The 17,331-nt window shown below is 54.2% G+C and overlaps 2 protein-coding genes across 6 annotated transcripts in view; one reads left to right on the top strand and one right to left on the bottom strand.

The window, feature by feature from the left end:
- The window catches only part of LOC144935221 (serine/threonine-protein kinase 32B-like), a 41,525-nt gene extending 35,273 nt beyond the window's left edge, over positions 1–6,252 (top strand). For 3 of the 5 annotated variants that reach the window (XM_078861752.1, XM_078861750.1, XM_078861753.1), the window contains exons 10-12: positions 1,350–1,481; positions 2,173–2,243; positions 2,546–6,251. In XM_078861752.1, the coding sequence (XP_078717878.1) occupies positions 1,350–1,481; positions 2,173–2,243; positions 2,546–2,705 (363 nt within the window). In that variant the 3' untranslated portion in view covers positions 2,706–6,251. Of the gene's footprint in view, positions 1–1,349; positions 1,482–2,172; positions 2,244–2,545 lie in introns of all 5 variants that reach the window. The other 2 variants (XM_078861751.1, XM_078861755.1) reach the window with 2 other exon arrangements.
- Positions 6,253–7,948: 1,696 nt separating this feature from the next.
- Positions 7,949–17,331, bottom strand: part of LOC144935220 (SH3 and PX domain-containing protein 2B-like) — a 40,164-nt gene continuing 30,781 nt past the window's right edge. Inside the window, 5 exon segments of the mRNA XM_078861749.1 lie at positions 7,949–14,025; positions 14,027–14,278; positions 15,334–15,459; positions 15,764–15,813; positions 17,102–17,307. Of these exon segments, the coding sequence (XP_078717875.1) occupies positions 12,643–14,025; positions 14,027–14,278; positions 15,334–15,459; positions 15,764–15,813; positions 17,102–17,307 (2,017 nt within the window). The 3' untranslated portion in view covers positions 7,949–12,642.

Raw genomic sequence — 17,331 nt, 5'->3', positions numbered from 1 at the left:
AGGCACATATTTTATTGTTTTATCTGAGAGAAGAGACAGTCACAGACAGAGGAGAAGAGCAAGCTGTTGAGACTGGACAGGTGCTGGGATAGGGGAGGGCATTGAGCTTCTGCTTGAAGGTGAATCGTGCTTGGATACTGCTGATGCTGCTGCTGATGCTGCTGCTGCATTGTGCAGCAGTGGGAGAGATTTCCAGACGGTTCATGGGTACCATGAGCAGGTGAGTGGAGGTGCTCGTGAGGGCGCGGCGGTGGCGGCTTGCCGTGGTCCGTGGAGTGAGCAGGGCGTGGGGGAGACCTGCGTCATGAGCTTGGCCACTGCTCATGTGGAGCACAAACGCACAGATACAGCAATGTAGTAACACGAAATGGCTCTTATTGATTTCTTTAAAATAATGTCGGATTGTTTTATAAACGCTGCAAATAAATGGAATAATAAAATTAAATAGTATTGAGTGTATTGTGAAATGACATTGGCGTAATGGTTATTAAGGGTAATAATGATCATTCACGCCGCTGAGCTCCCATCAGAGCACCAACGGCCGGGTCGAAGTCGAGGACGCCACTCGCTTCTCAAGTCGGGAGTTTCAGCCTCGCCACCGCACACAAAATACAAGCTGAGAAGGTGCGGCCTTCTTCTTGGTCCAGCCGTGATGATTCAACTCTCGTGACGCAAACTTCTTTCAGAGCATTACAAGCAATGAGGCCACCACGTGTGGATCGCGAGGCCCCTTGAAGGGACCTCAGGAGTAGTTCTGTGATGCCAACTTCTGGGGGCGGCCGTTCTCCGCTGCAAGGTGGTACACTGCTCACTGCGAGCACTACCGATGCAAATGTGTTTGTACCCTGACATGATGCCAATCGCACGTGAAATATTACTCGCAAATACGGGCGTATAATAGTCCTTAATTAACGAGGCTTATTTTGTTTTGATGTGAATCATATACGCCTGGATCAGAAACATAGACATAGAGAAAATTGGAACAAAAGCTGAAAATGGCGCAAAGAAGCATTGAGAGAATTACAATGAGAGATAGGAAGAGGAACACAAGGATTAGAGAATGTATACACAAGGTAGAGGCATCAACTTGACTGTCAAGAAAAGTAAGCAGTTGGAGATGAAGAACAGAGGAGGCACCACGCCGGAGATGACGTCCGTCGCCAAGACGGAACGATGAAATCGCCTTCCGCTGAGTAACTCGACGGATGTTTAACATCGCGAGAGCGTGCGAGATGAACGTTCATCCAGCAGCGGATGGATCGTGGCTGACGACAATGATTTTGTTTCGTTCTGCCGGCTGTTGCTTGGCCATGAGTTGTTCCCTCTGTCTTGGCGTGTGGCCTGCTCAGAAAGGGCAGCTGAACTGCGATCCGACGTTCGAGCTGGAGGAGATGATCCTGGAGGCGAAGCCGCTGCACAAGAAGAAGAAGCGACTGGCGAAGAGCAAGATGCGCGAGGGCAGCAAGGAAAGCTCGCACTCGGTACGCTGCTCGGCTGGACGGCGGACGGTAGGAGGGCATGGGGGCAGCGCTAGGAACCCGGCGCTCGATGACGATGGGGTGTGATTGAAGGGGCGATGGGGTGTGAATGAAGGGGTGAGCCGTAGACGTTACGTGTCGAGATATATGGAGGTGGGCGGCGAGTGGCGTTACAAACGAGAGGTGCCCCTACACCTCCTGCCCTTTTGACAGTCCGCTGCTGGATGAGGACCTTCCGACGCCGTATGGGTCATGGGGGTTGTTTGACCATACTTCACCACACGTTGACCAAACTTTGTCGTGGGAATAAAACTTGAGTTACCAGCTTCGTGACGGAGTGCGCTAACCGCGGCACGGCTGCTCCCACCGCGTGTGGTGTCATACGCACCGCGAAGTTAGACGGACACAGAATTGGTACAGAATAACTTTGGAGGTCACCTTTTCAACGATTCACCCCCCTGCAGCCATTCAAAGAATCATGCTGGTTCGAGGTCACAATTGCGCTGCTCAGCAATGGGGCCGCACATTCACAGACGGCTTTGCTCAGTGACAATCCCTGTGTTTAGTAAGCCAGAAAGAGGATAGCCTCATGATGCGAGAGAGGCACGTGCACAATTCTCTCCAGTCGATGCGCACGACCGACGCGGTGCTCGTGTCGCGATGCGTTCCACCCCCGCCGTGTCGCCCCCCTCAGCAGGAGAACGAGCACCTGCAGGAGTTCCTGGAGAACGTCCGCCAGGAGTTCATCGTCTTCAACAGGGACAAGTGAGCGGAAGGCACCTGGGCAAAGCCGACACACAGCAGCAGCGCACCCCACACAAGCGATCTCGGGACAGTGACACAGCACCGGCGGTCGTGCGGTCTCCGCTGGGATAGTAATGTTACACAATGGCTGTTACGACCAAATAATGTGATTCACAATGAGTTTATTTTGGGTTAGATCGTCTTGTCGCGTATAATGTCAACTTTTTTTTTTAATGACAACCCTCCACCACCCAACGGAGCCAACCGAATGAAGTTGTTACGGGGGTGAATGTTGTTCGTTTTTGTCGTCGTTTAATTATCAGGAAATGCAAGGGCGCGCTGGCGAGCGAGGAGGCGGAGCGCGATGATGCCGTTGCCTCGTCGCCCGCGGACGGGGCGGGCAGCCCGCCCGACGACCCCGAGGCGGGGACGCGGAAGAACGGCTGCGGCTCCGTGTGCCACGTGGTCTCCAAACGGACTTAGCGCGCAGAGGAGAAAGCCGGCGGATTGCATGCGAGGAGAGGGGGCGGCTGCGAGGTGCGGATGATACCCACGCTTTAGTCCCCGCCGGTGGCGCAGGAGAAAACACGATACCTACACGACTGTTTAAACGCCTGCTCCTCTCGTAACGGAACAATCCGCAGCTATCACTAGACGACTATTTATATGACTGATGAAACTCCCACTTGTAATTATACATTCACACAGTCGTGTATCTAAACAAATGTGTGGCTTGAAAGATAATTTATAAGAGAATTGGGTACTATACTACAATCATGTTTCTGTGTGTGCGTTCACGTGTGTGTGTGTGAAAGGCAGCGGCTAATGCGGGCCCAGGCCTTGTACATGGGCTTGCTACCCCTACCACATTTACTTCCTGTAATAAGCACGTGGGGGAACGGTGGGAACAGCTCTCCATGATGTATTCAACCAACCGTGATATGGTGGAGCCCAGGGGGTTCAAAACCACTGTGCCCCCACTCAGAGAGTTTCCAGAAATAAGCAAATGCTGCTGCTGCTCACAATCATTGAGGTGGAGAGGGCCCGACTCCTCTGCCTGGAGCTCGACTGGTAGACCCTCGACCTCCGTGGAGTACAGGTGTTACTGATCGTCACGCGTGTCATTGAAAGCACTGTACACATTTCAAGCAGGGTCAGCTATTTCGGCAATAATGTCAGCTAATGGGGAGTGGCTCTTCTGAACAAGATAAAGAAAGGTGTCTCTCTTGGAACACGGCGGTGAGATGTGGGAAGCTGTGAGCTCCAGTTGTGGGTTTGCCAATCTAGAAACAGTAAGCGATAAGTAGTCCATGATACTTGCCTCTGCTAACACCAATAATGAACAATGGTGAAGAGAGCAGGCCTAGTCGCACCCTTGGGTGACTTCACTGCATGAGGACACAGTGTTGATACCCAGACTCGAGTGATGGAAAGCCGCGGGCCAGATCAGCATGACATTAATAATAGGATGTTTCTGAGTTTCCGTGCTGCCCATATGCTTGGAGTTACAAAACAAGCTGCTCACTCTCAAGTGCATCCACACAACATCCTCAAATGGTGGAAGGGGTACACCCACACGCCATCAGTGAGTGGCTCTCGGCTAGAGGAGCGTCTGAGACCAGAATAAGCATTGGGCAAAACAAAAATCTCCCCATTCAATTTCTTTTGGTGTGACAAATCGTGAGCAGGCCACATGCTGCATGACACCAACTGCTTGGACCGCAGGATGGAGTCGGCACGATTCTAAGTGTGTCCTCGGTGAAGTCAGGGCCTTACCAATAACAACGACCAGGGCACCTCCCTCTGCGACGTGCCTGACAAACCACGGCACGTGATATTCAATGCCGTATCGCCATGCAAACTGAAGCTTGTACAAGCCCACTGTGGGGTCAGCAGGCATCTTATTCTACATATGTCTGTCACAGATATAGGGAATTTCACCAGTGCCTGCGGTGTACCCAAGTCACATACCCACGAGTTGACGGCACCTCTGGGTGTGGAATGGAAGTCCCCACCCCTCGTGTGACATTCTCGTGGCTTTACCAATAAATCTGCATCTGTGGCAGATGCAGATGGAGGCTGTTAACTCGTGCGGTGTGCGCGGTGATCTGGTGAATACAGCACCTCCCGAGATCGAGTTTTGAGAACTTGCTGTTGACCCAGGAACTCACCAAAGAGTGGGAGTTTAACGCCAACCCTACAAAAAAAAACATTTGCCCCGGTATTTTTGTATCATCAATGGAGTGTGGAGGAGCGTTTGCATCCAGGTAGCTTAAAGATACTGGAAAGATATGGACTATGTCCCACCCATTGGGTTACTCTGGCAATGATGCCATTGCCCGGCTCGTGTGGTTCATGCAGTGATAAGAGAGACCATAACATCTCTATGCAGAAGGTCGTGGGTTCGATCCCGACGATTTCTGGTGTATCAGGGGTTTGCAAGATCTCCCCCCATGGTCACGTGGATTTTTATTCTCTGGGTTCCTCCAGTCTTGCCCTCCACAGTTTTTTTATATTCTTAGTAAATAAAATCGTTTAGTTTTTTTGTACAACACCAAAACAAATGTTGATTGGCTGGATAAATGTTACTGCGAGCTAACTGGACGTAGCGCAGACCACCCATCAAAAATCTCAATTGGCAATTAAGTCCATTGTTGCAAGACTCAAAGGAATTGACATGCATGCTTTTTGGACTCCACTGCTTTAAATCAATAACCGGTGCATCTTGTTTCAGTTCCCAGTATCAGACCGGAAAAGTTTCTTCATTGGCATTTAAAGCACGCGTGAAATTCATGATTACAATGGATTTGTATGCCCACGATGCACGTGTCAAATACTGTTATATGTGGAAACGTGATTGGTTATGTAAATTCAATGGAAAGTATCTGTGAATGATCCATTTAGGTTAAACAAAAGAGAAAAATTGTACAGAGGACAACAAGGGGGAAACTATATAAACTGGGTGGGGAAAAGAGGCCAAAAATTGAATTAAAATTACGAATTGTGGCAAATGAAATGGCAGCTTGAGGGTGGGAGGAATAATTGAATGCATAATTAATCTCGGTAATGTACCAACAATTTCATATTCCTAAGTTGTTCCAAGTGTACGATTGAACTTGTAAGCTGTGTGTGTTACGTGTGGTGGAACTAGTGTGAACTAGTGTCCTGACCCATTTCAAGAGGAACGCTGCTCTCTAACAATATACCACTTTTTGTATTATATATAAGCAGTATAGAGCATGTGTTAATGCGTATATAGTGTATACTGTATATACTTTTTACAGTTAAATATGAAATTTGTCTCCTGCTGATTTGCAATCCGCTGATAAAAATTTCATCAATTTTTATCGGTCGCACATTTCATTTCTGTGGAGGCTTGCTCCATCATACCCATTTCATTTTTATTTTATTGCCACAAATCGGACGCAATTCGATGTTGAATCAAATCTTATCATGGGTCACTATTCACAATAATTCTGTGAATATACACAACATTTTTACTCAGTGATTATTGGCCATTTTTGCAGATTTTTAAACCATCGGCTATGATCGTCTTTCTTGGATTGTAGATTGTCATGCTACAAAACAATTCGTGTCATTTAAGAACGCAGTCCCAATAGTGCGAGATGCCAACTACCTCGCCTAGTATGCAGGAGGTCGTGGGTTCGATCCTGACTCTGACGATGTCTGCTGTATATTTGGAGTTTGCGTGTTCTCCCCGTGATCACGTGGATTTTTCTCCGGGTCCAGTTTTCGCGTCCACATTTATAAACGCGTTTGGAGTATTTGACTGCTATACATTTCCACGTGAAAAGCCACTTCGTGGAGCTTTCATTTGTGGCCAGGTCGCTTCTGAAAAATAGCTACATAGTTCAGAGGGCCTTACCCCGTAAAATAAAAACAGAAGTAGTATCACCTCTCGAAGCCAGTCCTTGTACAATCCCGAATGAGTGTCTCCGAGTGCCTCTGGTGGTGCATCAGTTCTCAGCGGTCACCGTTCTTCTTGCGACATGGATGATGCTTCTTCCCTTTGGGGAAGACAATCTGAAAGTATTAAACATTTTCACGAAAGGTCATGGCTCGGGTTTATATATTTTTGTAAGAAAGAGGAATTCCGTCACGGAATTCGGGAAGATAAATCCCGAAGTGGTGTCCCAAGATAGGATTTCGGAAAGCTTTATTTTTGTTTAGCAAATTTAAGTTTTTTTAAACGAACAACTCTTCGTGGTTACACACAGGGAGCCGCTAGAATGTCAATCGTCGGGGTGCCAGGGTGCGCTGGCGACGTCGCACTGCATTCTGCAGCCTGCAGCCTTGGCTCGCGGCGTGGGGCAGTGTGGCAGACCTCGCTGGGGCGAAGCTGCGAGTGCCGTCGTCGCTGCAAAGCTGCCGACTGCACCACGCGCCACGCCTCGACGAGGCGACCGCAGCGACGCTCTCGTCCTGTGCATTGACGTTGTTACGACTCGCCGAGAGCGCCATGCCCCCCCCACCACCTTCAACTCTCTCTGATATTCCGCGTGTACGCCTGTACGGTAGCCAGGCACAAACATCAAAATAAAAAGAAGACGGCCTATCCGAACACAGGCACACGTGTGCAATAGCTAACACACGCAAAACACACAGCCCCACCACCCGCTTAGTGAATTGTGTGAGCCGGGTGGCCCCGGGGCGAGGGGTTACCCCGGGGCTTCACGCTTTCTGCGGTGCTCATCGAGTCGACGGATCGTGGTGGGGAACGCGCGGTCCGTGATCGAGGGCGAGAGCGACACGCCGCGATTGTGGAAATTCCACATTACAATGGCGGCGCCAAGTCATCCCGGAGGGGTGTGTCGCTTGAGAACGAGAGGAGCACGCACACGTCGCGAGCCATGGTGAGGGCCACTGCTGGCTGAAGGGCCCACACAGGGATGGTGAGAGAGAGAGATCGAGACGCGACGCTTCATCTCAACAGCTCGCCCTCGGGAACCGGCGCCCTGGATTTGGTTTCGAGTCGTCGGGTGATGAACTTTCTACGGCTCGAGAGGCATCGTCTTGGTGCGATCTTCCACGGGCGATACGCGCTGGAGTTGTTTAGATATTCGGCCCGTCGGCGGCAGGGCCCGAGGCAGAAGACATCGGCACCAGACGCCAGCTGGAGCACACCCGATGGAGGCCGGCACCGTGGCACACGAGGGGAGGGGTGGCCAGCACCACGCCCGGCCGCCTTTGTCTCCCCAGTGGCGATGTTTACACACCGCACCAGGTACTCATTTGAGGCTGAGTCAACCTAGGAGAGGCACAGGACCGGTTTAAATAATCGTCATTGGGTGTTGGCCGTGAGCGGGAATCGAACTCGGATCGCCAGGTTCGTAGCGCTAACCGCTACACCACCGCTCCAACAAGGTGCAATACACAAACAGACACACAGAAACACACACACAGAGACACACAGAGACACACAGAGACACACACAGACAGACACCACACACAGACACCAGACACACAGATACCACACACAGACACACGCACACAGAGACACACAACACAGACACCACACACAGACCCCACACACACAGATACACACAGAGACACACAGACACACACACACACACAGACACACACAAAGACACACACAGACACACACACAGACACAAACACACAGACCACACACACACAGAGACACACACAGACACCACACACAGACACACGCGCGCTGTGGTGAGTAAACTGGCTCCAGCAGCAGGTAAACAAACACAACGTCTGTTTATTTGTTATACAAATGTGCGCAGAATGGGAAGCGTACAGGAACCTGCCTGTGTACAGACTTACTCGTACAATTAGGCCCGCAAAGCATGCAATCCGTTTAAAATAAATGTTATGTGCTGCAATCGCAACAACAAGCCAATACTATAGTGATATATATATAATACTATAGTGATATATAATACTATAGTGATATATATAATACTATAGTTCGAGCATCTCGGCACGTGTTCAATATATATATGAAAAAGCGAAATAAGAACAATCAGATACATCGCGGAGTTTGATGATTCGTGGCTGAAGCCACCACCTTACAATATCAATTCATCTTTACATTGGTCCACGGCAAGTACATGCGAACAGGAGATGTAAGAAGGTAACGGCATTTAGGTACAGAGGTTGAAGCACGCTTACAATGCGTCTGCTTTATCGAGAGCAGTGCGCAAGAGAATGCGCAGCTGAACACATTTAACATCCTGCAACACGCGTGTGTGCTGCAACACGCGTGTGTGCCGCAACACGCGTGTGTGCCGCGACGCAGGCGCCGTGGCTCTGGGCTCGAATCCGCGTCCTCCCTCCCCAATGTTGTGTTTTTTAAAGTGTTCAGTCACCGATGCCCCAGGTGGAGTTTCAGGCAAACCTCAACGCCACGCGTCTCCACACTGTTTACTCATCAAAGTGTCCATCCATGTCGATTAGGCGGAAGGAATTCTCTTGCAATGTCCGCGATGCCAGGGAGGGTTTATAGACGAGTTCCGAACCCTGAGTCAGCTCCTAGGGTGGCATAGCCCGCGGGGTTCTATCCCGCCCCGTGTAGCCGCGTTATAGCGGCTACACGGGGCGGGATAGAACACCCAAACACAGTCAATGTTGGGTTCAAACCAAGTTTACTCCGAGTATTTTATTTTTTGGACCGTCTTTTCTTATGTCGACATCGACGTCGAAGTGTCTTGCGCGGAGTGCTGCCAGGTCAGGTACATGACACGCTCACCCCCACCGAGCCCTCGTGGCTCGGTGGGGGTGAGCGCTTGCCCTGGAAGCAGAGGGTTGCGGATTCAAATCCAGGACTCTCCACTTTTTATTTAAAGTGTTGATTTCCACATTTTCTTCTACGTGACTTTACCGAAAGAACCAAGAAGATGAATCCCTGCAGTCACGAAAGCTTTCAATCGAAATTTCCACATTTTATTTTAAGTGTTGATTTCCACATTTTATTTAAAGTGTTATTAATTTCAACGACTGCACCTCACTTCGAGAATGTCTCCATACGTGCGTCCACATGTTAAAGACGAATGTTCAAATACTTTGGGGAGGAGGGGGGACCCTCCCGTCACACTTTAAACCACTGCAGCCACACCGACGCGGCACAACCTCCACACCCTCACTGACCGTGCAGTGGGTGCCAAGTGGAACCGCTACGACTCAACACAGCGAAGTTCTCACCCCACTGGCGTTCTCACGGCTCTCATCTTAATCGTTCTTAGGCAAAGCTCACCGAGCTCCGGGCTCTGACCGGTCTGGTGACTTGAGAACGCGGAGTACCGATTCCGAGTCTGCGGGTTCCCATCGCAGGCATCGTTCATCGCGCCGCAGCGGGCACCTTGCACTGCGGGGGGAGCCGCGGTGTCCAGGAGATGTTCCCTCCCTCCCTCGCTCGCCTGATATACAGGAGGTCGTAGGTTCGATCCCGACCCTGACGCCTGCTGTATATTTGGAGTTTGCGGTGTCTTTCACCCCGTGGTCGTGTGTATTTATCTCCGGGTCCTCCGATTGTTCCCCTCCACGTTTAGAATCAACATCACGCGTTTAGAGTGTTTGGCTGGGCCATCTCGCCGGGCGCTGGGCTGGGAAGAGCGGATTGAGCGCCGCCGCTGAGCCGGCTCCCGCGTCAAACTCAGGAGCTGCACCTGCCTGGCCGTCACGACCGACCACGGCTGAGGAGGGTGCCCCAGCAGGGCGTGCTGCGTGTACAAGCCGCGTGTACACCACGAGTGGAGTCTCTCTCCATGCGTCTCCTTGGCCGGTTTAACACCGGGACAGAGGGTCACCAACTCTGACTGAAGCTATTCTGGCAAACTTTATTTTGATATTTTATTTTCTTAAAATATCCTACGATTAAAATATCTCCCCCGACTGCTCTCAACAGTCACTGGGAGGAGATGAATGCCGATTCCGATAGAGACTCCCACGCCCGCGATGTCGGAGTCGCATATTTCTGCACATTCGGCAAGTGGAGATATCGCCGCTTGCTCAACGATATGGGGAGCGAGGATATCGCCAGAGGTGCACGGGTTTGAAATCGGTCAAAGAATTGATCGTCTAAATGATTTCGTATCCACCGAGCTCACAACTCAGCGCAGTTAAATTGGGACTGTGTCACCCGCTTTGACAAATATTCAACCGTTTCCTTCAGCACACGGAGCCACCTGTCAAGCCGGTGAACCGAGCCATCCGAAGCACCACAGGACTTGGCAACGGCAGCTAAACGCGGCGTTAAAACGTCACCATTGATATAAGGGCACCCGCGCTCCCGTCTGCAGCACGAGTCTGCATTTCCATTACCGCAGAGCCGTTATACATTGTGTTGTGTATATATAAACAACCGACAGCTAACACTACAGGTACTAGCAGCGAGCTAATATACTCGTACGCGGAACAAAAAGAGACTTCCAATTCTCATGTTTAAACGAAGCACCGACATCCTCTGTGCCAAGCGGAGGCTTGGGGTTGAAGGGAGTTTTCGGGCAGGCTATGGCCAAACGACGCTTTGGTGAGAGGGCCCATTCTTGGGACCTCCGAGCAGCCTCAGGCCTGCACATCCAAGTGAGACCTTCAAACATCACCAGACGAGCACACCCAGCAATTGCTTCGAGAACAACACGGCCGTCAGTTTTGAAGACTTGGAATGAAGCTGTTCTCCGGGTGAACGTTAGACACAAGACGACGATTAACTTTGTTTACGAGCCGTCTCCTCCGATAGGCAATACGAGAGAGGCTTTTGGTCACATTTGGTCACATTTGGCTTTCCTCCATCTTACCACTGGTGCCCACGACTTCGTGGGCCCTACCTTTACAAGTAGTGCACAAAAGGATCTTGGTTCGCGCGCACGCACAGACACGAGTTGAGCGCGGAGGCATGAAACGCGTGGCGTGCATTAGCGCACGCAAGCCGCCACGCGCCGGGGATGGCCCACGCGCAGCGCGAGACAAACACTCGAGCACGCGACGGGAAGTCGACTCGCGGAAAGAGTTGGATAACAAACAAAAAAGCGTCAACAAAACAGATTCTTCTTCCCCCCGCAAAATAAGCGGCTTTTAGAAGCGCCGCACTCCAACTCGTGGCCTTTTCTTGTCACGGCCAACGAGCCGAGGCCTGGAGCCGCTCCACTTGGATGCCGGAGTCACGGAGCGTGCGGGGGGCGGTGGGGGCGGTGGTGGTGGTGGGGGCTGTGGGGGCGGTGGTGGTGGTGGGGGCTGTGGTGGTGGGGGTGGTGGGGGCTGTGGGGGTGGTGGGGGTGGTGGGGGCTGTGGTGGGGGTGGTGGGGGCTGTGGTGGTGGTGGTGGGGGCTGTGGGGGTGGTGGGGGTGGTGGGGGCTGTGGGGGTGGTGGGGGTGGTGGGGGCTGTGGGGGTGGTGGGGTTGGTGGGGGCTGTGGTGGTGGTGGTGGGGGCTGTGGTAGTGGGGGCTGTGGTGGTGGGGGCGGTGGGGGCAGAGCTGCCGCGCTGGACGCGAGAGCGGCACATCGGCTCTCACGCGCAGGTGGGTGGTAGTGGACGGTGGTGGTGGAGGTGGTGGTGGTGGAGGTGGAGGAGGTGGTGGTGGAGGAGGTGGTGGACGGTGGTGGACGGAGGTGGTGGAGGTGGTGGAGGTGGTGGTGGTGGAGGTGGAGGAGGTGGTGGACGGCGGTGGTGGTGGAGGTGGTGGAGGTGGTGGTGGTGGAGGTGGTGACGGCGCTCAACAGGACGAGGGCACTGTGTGCGAGTTGCCTCTCTGGCTACCACCACGGCGCCTGGACCGTTGAGCTGTACTGGGAGCTCTCACGGGGGTTTATAGACCCACACAGACTGAAGATGTTTGCCAGAGATTGCTGGAGCAATATGCATGCTGACATCGTCCGTAATGCACGAGTGATGTCATAGGAATGTTCGGCTACACGGAAAGCCGATGGGGATTTCTATAATCTCCCACCTAATTGGCAGTTTAGGGTGGACTATCAGTTTGATCAATTAAAGATGGGAGCACGGAGTCTCCCCAAGATCACGATGTTGCAGTGGCCAATCGATCGCTTGTTTAATCAGCACAGAGAGAGAGAGGTGCTCTTACATTGATTTGGAAAGGAGGTGAGGCCGATGAAGGAACTGTGGTTACAAGACGAGCTGATGCGATGTCGGGATCTGTGGGAATCGTTGTATTGACAGTGCCATGTGAACACTTGGGAGACCGCCAAGTCGGTGTTCACGAAGGAGTTGTGCAGTGCGGGTCGTGTCGGTGCGGAGTGTCGAGGACGCTACGGTGCAGCTGTGTGGGCATTGTAATGCTCCTCTGTTTTGGCTTTTGTCGGTAAATATTCGAGTCCCCGGAGGTGCCGGAATGTTTTCCCCGAGCTGTTTATAGAGGGTCGTGAACTGGCCGCATTATTATTTACGCCGCGCCAGAGTGGCCGTGTCGCCGGGACGTCACTGCTTGCGCAGGTAGTTGGACGGGACCCAGCCCTGCGCCTGCTGGCTGCCCGTAAGCTGGCAGAACCACCAGCCGTTGGCGTCTTTTTCCAGCACGCGCAGCGCCGCGCCCTCCCGCACCGCCAGCGAGTCGTCGTCTCCCGCGTAGTCGCCCACAGCGACGTACACCTCCCCCTCGCGGCAGGCGTCGCCGTGCCCGCCCTCCGCACCGCCGCCACCGCCGTCACCTTCCCGGCCAAAGGCCCGAGGCGCATTTTTGCCCACCGCTGCTGCCGGCACGCCGAAGACGGCCTTGGGGCCGGAGGCCTTCGCTGGGTTTGGTTTGGTGGGCGGGGCGGGGCATGACCCGCCGGGCTTGGTGGTCGTGACCGGGAGGCCTGGTTTAGCTCCCGGTGGCCTCGGCGCGAAGCCGGCCGACCGATCCGCGGGTTTGGCTGCCGCGTCGGCGCGGTTTTCGCCGTTCCCGGAAGCCGTGGGTCGCTTTGGCGGTGGTGGGCGTTTGGGCCTCGCCGGGGACACGGTTTCTTCCGTCGCGTCGACCTCGGCGCCGAGTGGCACCGCGTGGCCCGGCTCGGCGCCCTTTCCTGGCGGGGCGGCAGAGTTGCCGTTGGCCGTCCTCGTCTTGGGCCCCGACTCGTCCTCGCCGTCGGCGCCATCCGCCGAAGGCTTGCCGCGTTGACGAGTGGGCCGAAGGTGACTGCGCAGATTGCCGATGTCGATTTGATTTCCCTGCGATTCCTCGAGCTTGGCGGCGCCTGTGGCGGCAGAAAAAGGCATCGCTGGCCGTGGTTTCACCGACGGCTTGGGGCGGATGGGTGGGTGGTTGGGCCCCGTAATTGCTTTGGACTCATTCTTTGCTTCAGATTCCGTATTGTTTGCCTCATTCCGTGATGCTGGCTTTAAGCCTGCAAAAGCATTCATCAGGTCCCCGACCAAGGCCTTGACGGGCAGGCCCACTTCGGACGCGCCGGCGCCGCCCTTCTCCATGTCCGCACTCGCCGGGCACTTCTCCAATTTGGATTTAAGCGGCGGCCGCCTGGGCGGCAATTTTGGCGACCCGTTGCAGGGCGCCCCGCTTGCCGCCCTCTCGTCCCCCACTTCCGCAGGTACCGGCGCGGCACCCGGCTTTTTCCACTCCTCTGGCTTGGGCTTGCGGCCCAGCCTTCCGTCTGGCAGGGGCGGCCCAGGCTTCTTCCCGCTGGGGAATGCCGGCTTCTCGACGGCCGCCGCCGAGGGTGCGGGGGTGGCGGCGGCGGCCGTGGGCGCCTGCTTGGTTTTAATGGGCGGCGGGGGTCGCGTGGGGCTCAGAGCTCTGCTCTTGCGGTCGTCCCTCTTCACCTCCCGGAGCTGCATCTTGGCTCTGGCGACCAGGCCCCCCCCCCGCCCCCCCTTCGCCGGCCTCCGACGTCTCGGCGCCGTCCACCGCCGGCGTGTCGTACTCGCTGGCGCACTGCGCGGCCTCCGCCCCGGGGCTCGGCGGCGCCGGCGGAGGGACGCGCGGTCGGCTGACGTTGCTGAGCTTGCGGGCGACGGCGCTGGGGCGCTTGCGCTTGTCGATGTAGGAGGAGGGCGCCCAGCCCTCCTGGTCGCCGATCTGCACGTACCACCAGCCGTTGGCGTTCTTCTCGATCACCTGCGCGGAGCGGAGACACGGCCGCAGGACGCGATGACGGCGCTAAGATTTGTAGTTCTGTAATGCGACACCACCCAGGACACTCGCCGCATGAAATGGGCTGCTTTCCCTTCAATTTGGAAATTGTGAATTTTGTAAAACAAAAAAACCCAACAAAATTCATATCTGGAAAAAAACCAAACTGAAATGGATCTGTTTTAATCCGACTCTGCTGATGAGACGTAGAAGTCACGACCAGTCCATCATTTTCCTGCTGGAAAATATTGGTCCGGAAGTCCCCTGAACAACCGATGGTACATTATTTTTGCTCCATTTAATTTCACACGGAGAGAGACGGACCTGCTGCTTGCTCATCGTTGTATGTCACTGAACAAAACTTGAACAAACCAAAAGCTCGCAACCGTCATCAACGCCGCCGGTGGCCCTTTTTGGGCAGAAAGACGGCAGAGACTGCTGTAGAAAAAACTCCACACACCACACTTTAAAATTCCCAGTCTCTTCAGCACACCACACACCACACTGTGGTGTGTGGTGTGCTGAAGACACTGGGAATTAAAAAAAATAAAAAGTCGTAAATTAAATCCGAAAATGCTTATTTCAGCGGATATTTCAGAGCAACAAACCCTCTTATGCAGCCAAATTGAGACGATAAGACTGCATCGTGTGAAGCAAACAGATAACTCTGAGTCGCGAGCAATGAGAAAAGTTGCAATATACTCCGCGCACCACCCACTCTTCCAGGTTGATCCAACGGCGGCAATGCCAGGCTGCGTGCTACATCAGAGACACCGCAATAAGCGTTCCGCTCGGGAGATAAAACAACACCCGGCAGACCAAATTTCAAGGCTACGCGACCTCCAAGCAACGACTCGCGCCATGGTCGGACTCGCGTGAACGTTGCGCCCACCAGCAGGACGTCACGTTTAGATCGCACCGGCGCTCGGCAAACTGCGTGTACAAAAATCTAAAATGACAATCTGTGAGTTCACGCGAGCATAAGCCAGCCCCCCGCCCCCCCCACTCCCCCCCCCCCCCAAGGAGCGCCAGCCGCTCACCTCCACGTTCTGGCCGCCGCCGAAGGTGATGCCGTCGGCGATGCCGGACTGGAACTCGGCGAGAGTGTAGTACTCGGCCTCCACGGCGGGCGGCTCCGGGAGGCTCGGCAGCTGCGCTCCACGTGGCTGCGTGCGGGAAACAAAACGCCGAGCCGTCACTGTGCTGCCTGGTGCGAGCGTGGCCCTACGGACTCCCCCAGGTGCTAATGCTTACTCGTGGGTAAAGGTGGTCGGGTGTGGTGCCGACCACCCACCCCGTGCCGGCCTTTGTAAGTGCTCGCTCGCGGTACTTGCCCCAAGATTTTGTGAAGGCTATACGTGCGATCTTTGCCTTTGCTTCTGCATGTGAAACTTGGCAAGGGAAAGTGCAGTGGACCACCTAGCCATGTTCATCAATCTCTAAATATAATAAATAAAATGAATAAAATACCAGCGTGACGTCTCGCCGCGGAGGGGGCCTCTGCCGTAGTTTGGGAGATTCTGCACGCAGCAGACACACACACACACACACAGCAGACACACACACACACACAGCAGACACACACACACACACGCATAGCAGACACACACACACACGCACGCACAGCAGACACGCACACACACGCAGCAGACACACACGCAGCAGACACACACACACACAGCAGACACACACACACACAGCAGACACACACACACAGCACACACACACACGCATAGCAGACACACACACACACACAGCAGACACACACACACAGCAGACACACACACACACACAGCAGACACACACACACGCACAGGCAGCAGACACACACACACACACAGCAGACACACACACACACACAGCAGACACACACACACACACGCACAGGCAGCAGACACACACACACACACAGCAGACACACACACACACACACAGCACACACACACACACACGCAGCAGACACACGCACACACACAGCAGACACACACACACACACAGCAGACACACACACACACACAGCAGACACACACACACACACGCAGCAGACACACGCACACACACAGCAGACACACACACACACACAGCAGATACACACACACACACGCACAGCAGACACACACACACACGCACGCACAGCAGACACACACACACACACGCACGCGCAGCAGACACACACACACGCACAGGCAGCAGACACACACACACGCACGCACAGCAGACACACACACACACACGCACAGCACACACACATGCACACACACATGCACACACACGTACAGCAGACATGCACACACACATGCACAAATAATATCATCGTCATCAACAGAATGTCTGGAAAGATTTGTTTGTGACCACTTATTACGACTGAAATGATGACTATTTTGGCTTGTTTACCTCGGAATAATGATTCAGGATTCACAATTCTTCTTCGGGAGATTCTCTCCATTCACTCGTGTGGGACTGTGACAGACAGCGTCAGCTCGCCATCTGGTGGCGATTGCTGGACTCACAACGTTATCGAGACCCACGTGATAATAGGCAGGTCGGTCACGTGGGGTAAAGTGTGGGTATTCGTACGTCTCCAAAGGCGTCTGGACCGTGTGGAAGAGTAGGCCAAAATAGCCTCTATGAGAGACCCTGTAGGAATCCTCGCGGAAGCCCTCCCGCCGGCAGGGGCTCGAGTGAGACAATTCCGGGCTGCCCCTTTACCTGTGTGTGTGTGTGCACCTAGCCTGGCACAAGCACCGAGGTGACGTTGTTGTCGGCCCGCGATGCCCACGAGAGGGGGGGGAGTGGGGGGGCTCTCACCCGTGCTGCTTCGCTGTGGGGTGATGCGCGCCACGGTGGGCGCTGCCGCTCCGTTCTCCGCGGGGGCCCCGGCCCCCCATGGGGGGGCCCCCTCCTCGCTGCTGCGCTTGGCGACGAGCGGCGGCTTGCGACCCCCGACCCCCGGCCCCTCCTCCCTCACTTTGCGCAGGTACGAGGCCGGGGCCCAGCCCTCCTTGCCTTGGTAACTGCCACACACAAGCGGACAAAGA

Source organism: Lampetra fluviatilis, chromosome 12 (genome assembly GCF_964198595.1).
Source record: "Lampetra fluviatilis chromosome 12, kcLamFluv1.1, whole genome shotgun sequence".
In the NCBI taxonomy this organism is placed as follows: Eukaryota; Metazoa; Chordata; class Hyperoartia; order Petromyzontiformes; family Petromyzontidae; genus Lampetra; species Lampetra fluviatilis.
This window is presented reverse-complemented; position numbering and strand designations above follow the sequence as displayed.